Source organism: Dendrobates tinctorius, unplaced genomic scaffold, assembly GCF_039654945.1.
Source record: "Dendrobates tinctorius isolate UK_male_01 unplaced genomic scaffold, ASM3965494v1 ptg000151l, whole genome shotgun sequence".
NCBI lineage: Eukaryota > Metazoa > Chordata > Amphibia > Anura > Dendrobatidae > Dendrobates > Dendrobates tinctorius.
In genome coordinates this window covers 16,149,220-16,151,952 of record NW_027361818.1, presented here as the reverse complement: position 1 = coordinate 16,151,952, position 2,733 = coordinate 16,149,220, and the positions used below count along the sequence as shown (strand labels likewise).

At 34.2% G+C, this 2,733-nt stretch overlaps 1 protein-coding gene across 1 annotated transcript; it reads right to left on the bottom strand.

Annotated features, from left to right (window-relative positions):
- Positions 1-1,359: 1,359 nt before the first annotated feature.
- Positions 1,360-2,106, bottom strand: LOC141049943 (olfactory receptor 6P1-like). Its single transcript, XM_073546784.1, has one exon. It carries the CDS (start codon positions 2,104-2,106, stop codon positions 1,360-1,362), a length of 747 nt encoding a protein of 248 aa, XP_073402885.1.
- Positions 2,107-2,733: the final 627 nt, after the last annotated feature.

Below are 2,733 nucleotides of genomic sequence, written 5' to 3'. Positions count from 1 at the left end.
TTATGAATCTTTTTTAAACAGGCTGTTTGCAACCACCTGTGACTATCCAAATTCTGACAGCCAAATATGGCGTGTTAAAATTGCTTTGACATTACTAAAGCTGTGTTTGTTTTAAAAAGCTTGAAATTTGTTAAACACAGTCCTAGGAGGCATCAGAATTTTTTGAACATCTTTGGGGGCAATTGCAGGTTTTGGAGTTCTTTTGATTCTATATGAAGCAACTTGCTACTAATCACTTTTTATGTTTTGCATTAGGCTAATTCAATGTGAATTCATTTTTTTATTCTCTCACATCCAGTAAATAGTTATGTATATCATTTATAGGTAAAACTAATACGTTAGTGGCTGTGAAATGAAAAAAACTAAACTAAAGTGCCCTTTTATTCCATATAGGTAAAGGACAGAGAAAAACAGAATTCAGTTTACATTTCATGTGGAAAATCCATCAATAATTGATTCTTCACAGGTAATTGAAATAAAAAAAGAAATTTATTAAGAATAAGAGTTACACTATAAAGAAATTAAAATGAGAAATAAAAGGTACAAATATACAGAGAACTGGGAGAGATTTGACCTGCCTCTAAAGGATTCAGTATTTAAATAAAATAAATTCTATTAGAAAGTTTAAGAATTTTACACTCTTCAGTTATACAGATAATCCTTAGTGCTAAATGGCCAAGTCATTACCATGTTTTAATTGTTAAGACTTCTGAAAAGGTGAAGGCCTCCTACAATAGACCATCAATGTTTGACCTTGGTCTGGTTGACTTTTCTTCTCGGATTCTGCTTTAGTTTTCTATTTCCATTAAAGTCTATATCGTGTAGGAAGATTCATTCAAGACAAGCCTGACTATTTATGTCTAAAAATAAATAAGAGTTAAGTAATGAAATTATTGATTGACTTGATTTTGACAGAAGTTTCAGTCTAAGAAAATAAGCAATTTGAGCTCCACGGCTGAGTGATGTTTGTCTCCAGCGCCACTTGTTAGCCAACTTCTATCTCCAGAAGAGTCTGAAGACAATGTTGAATCCAACAAAAGCCTAATAGTTTGTCCAAACTTGGAAATTGTTTCTTCTGTCGACAACACTGCCTGTTTTTTTAGCTGAGCTTCTTTGAAGAGAGTGTAGTGAGGGACATGACAACATACAACCCATTGACAAGAGTGATTCATTTTTTAGAAAAATGTTGCCACGTTTTTAGCAATCCTGGTCAACCCAATTATTACACGGTAAGAGAAAGAGAATTTGGAAATTGGGTCCTGCATATTTTATGGTGTTCTATGACTGTACTATGAAAATGTATTGAAAAGTACCATATAATGAAATGTAATTTCATGAAAAATATTAATTTTACTTCTTTCAAAGTAGAAGAAATTTAAGGGCCATTCTTATCTCCAGATTTCTCAATGCGTAGATAATGGGATTGAAGAATGGGGTCACCACAGTGTTAATCAGTGATAACATTTTATTTAAGCTGAAGGAATATCCTCTGGATGGAGATAAGTAAAGAATGATAAGTGTCCCATAGTATGTACAGACAACAGCCAGGTGTGAACTACAAGTGGAGAATGCCTTTTCCTTGCCAGCCTTTGAGGACATATGAAAAATGGAGTAAGATATGAGGATGTAGGTGCCAATGATAAAAAGGAACTGAATAAGACCAACAAACAAAGCCACAATGGAGACTTCAATTTGTACCAAGGTTAAGTCTGAGCAAGAAAGTTCTAGAACTGGAGCAACATCACAAAAGAAATGGTCAATGACATTTGGCCCACAGAAATCTAGTTGTAGGATAAGTGAGTGGGTAATAAGAGGCTGCAGAAAACCCACCGTCCATGAGTATGTAATAAGAGCAGTGAGGAGTTTATTGTTCATAATCGACATGTATCTCAATGGTCTGCAAATGGCCAAATATCGATCAAAAGACATCACGGTGAGGAGACAACATTCTGTAATAGTGGAGACCCCAAAGAAATATAACTGCATAATGCAGCCAAGAGTCGGTACACTTGCATTACCTAATAAAATCACATGGAGGGCATTGGGGGCCACTGTGGTGCTGATAAGGATATCCGAGAGTGAGAGATGGCTAAGAAAAACATACATGGGAGACTTCATTTTATTATTGGAGCTTGATGAAATTAACGAGAAGATGGACAGATTTGCAACCACCGTGACTACATAAAGAAAAGCAATAAGAATGAACAATGGAATACGAAAAAGACCAAGATTTTGAAATCCCAGCAATATAAATTCTACAACCATTGAGTGGTTGACCTGCAAGAAAAATAAAAATATTATATGTATAAAATAAAATAAAATATTAATCTATAAAATATGCATGATATGTATAGTTAAGGTGTTCTATATCTGCAGTTAATTAATTATGTTTATTTATGAGGATTATTACATCAAGTAGAAAAGAGAACTTGAATCAAATTTGTTTAGAATTTATCAAAATATTGCAATTTTAGCAAATTTAAAGTTTTTAAGGCGGATATTTATATGGGTTAAGAAGAGGTTAGAAAACAATAAAATATCACCCTCAGGAATCCACACTTGTCCTTCCAGCTCCTTGCTGATCCTATAAGGTCCTTCTAAGACAACTACCTACTCTAGCTCCAGTCTATTCACTGAGGGTTCCTAACTGGCAATGAATTAGTTATGTAGTTGCAGTAGCAAGGACAGAAAAGGGGCATGGTAAGTGTCATATTTTATTGGTTTGTAACCCCT

Coding starts and splice junctions, on each gene's coding strand:
- LOC141049943 (XM_073546784.1), bottom strand. CDS start 2,106: ATGTATGTTTTTCTTAGCCATCTCTCACTCTCGGATATCCTTATCAGC.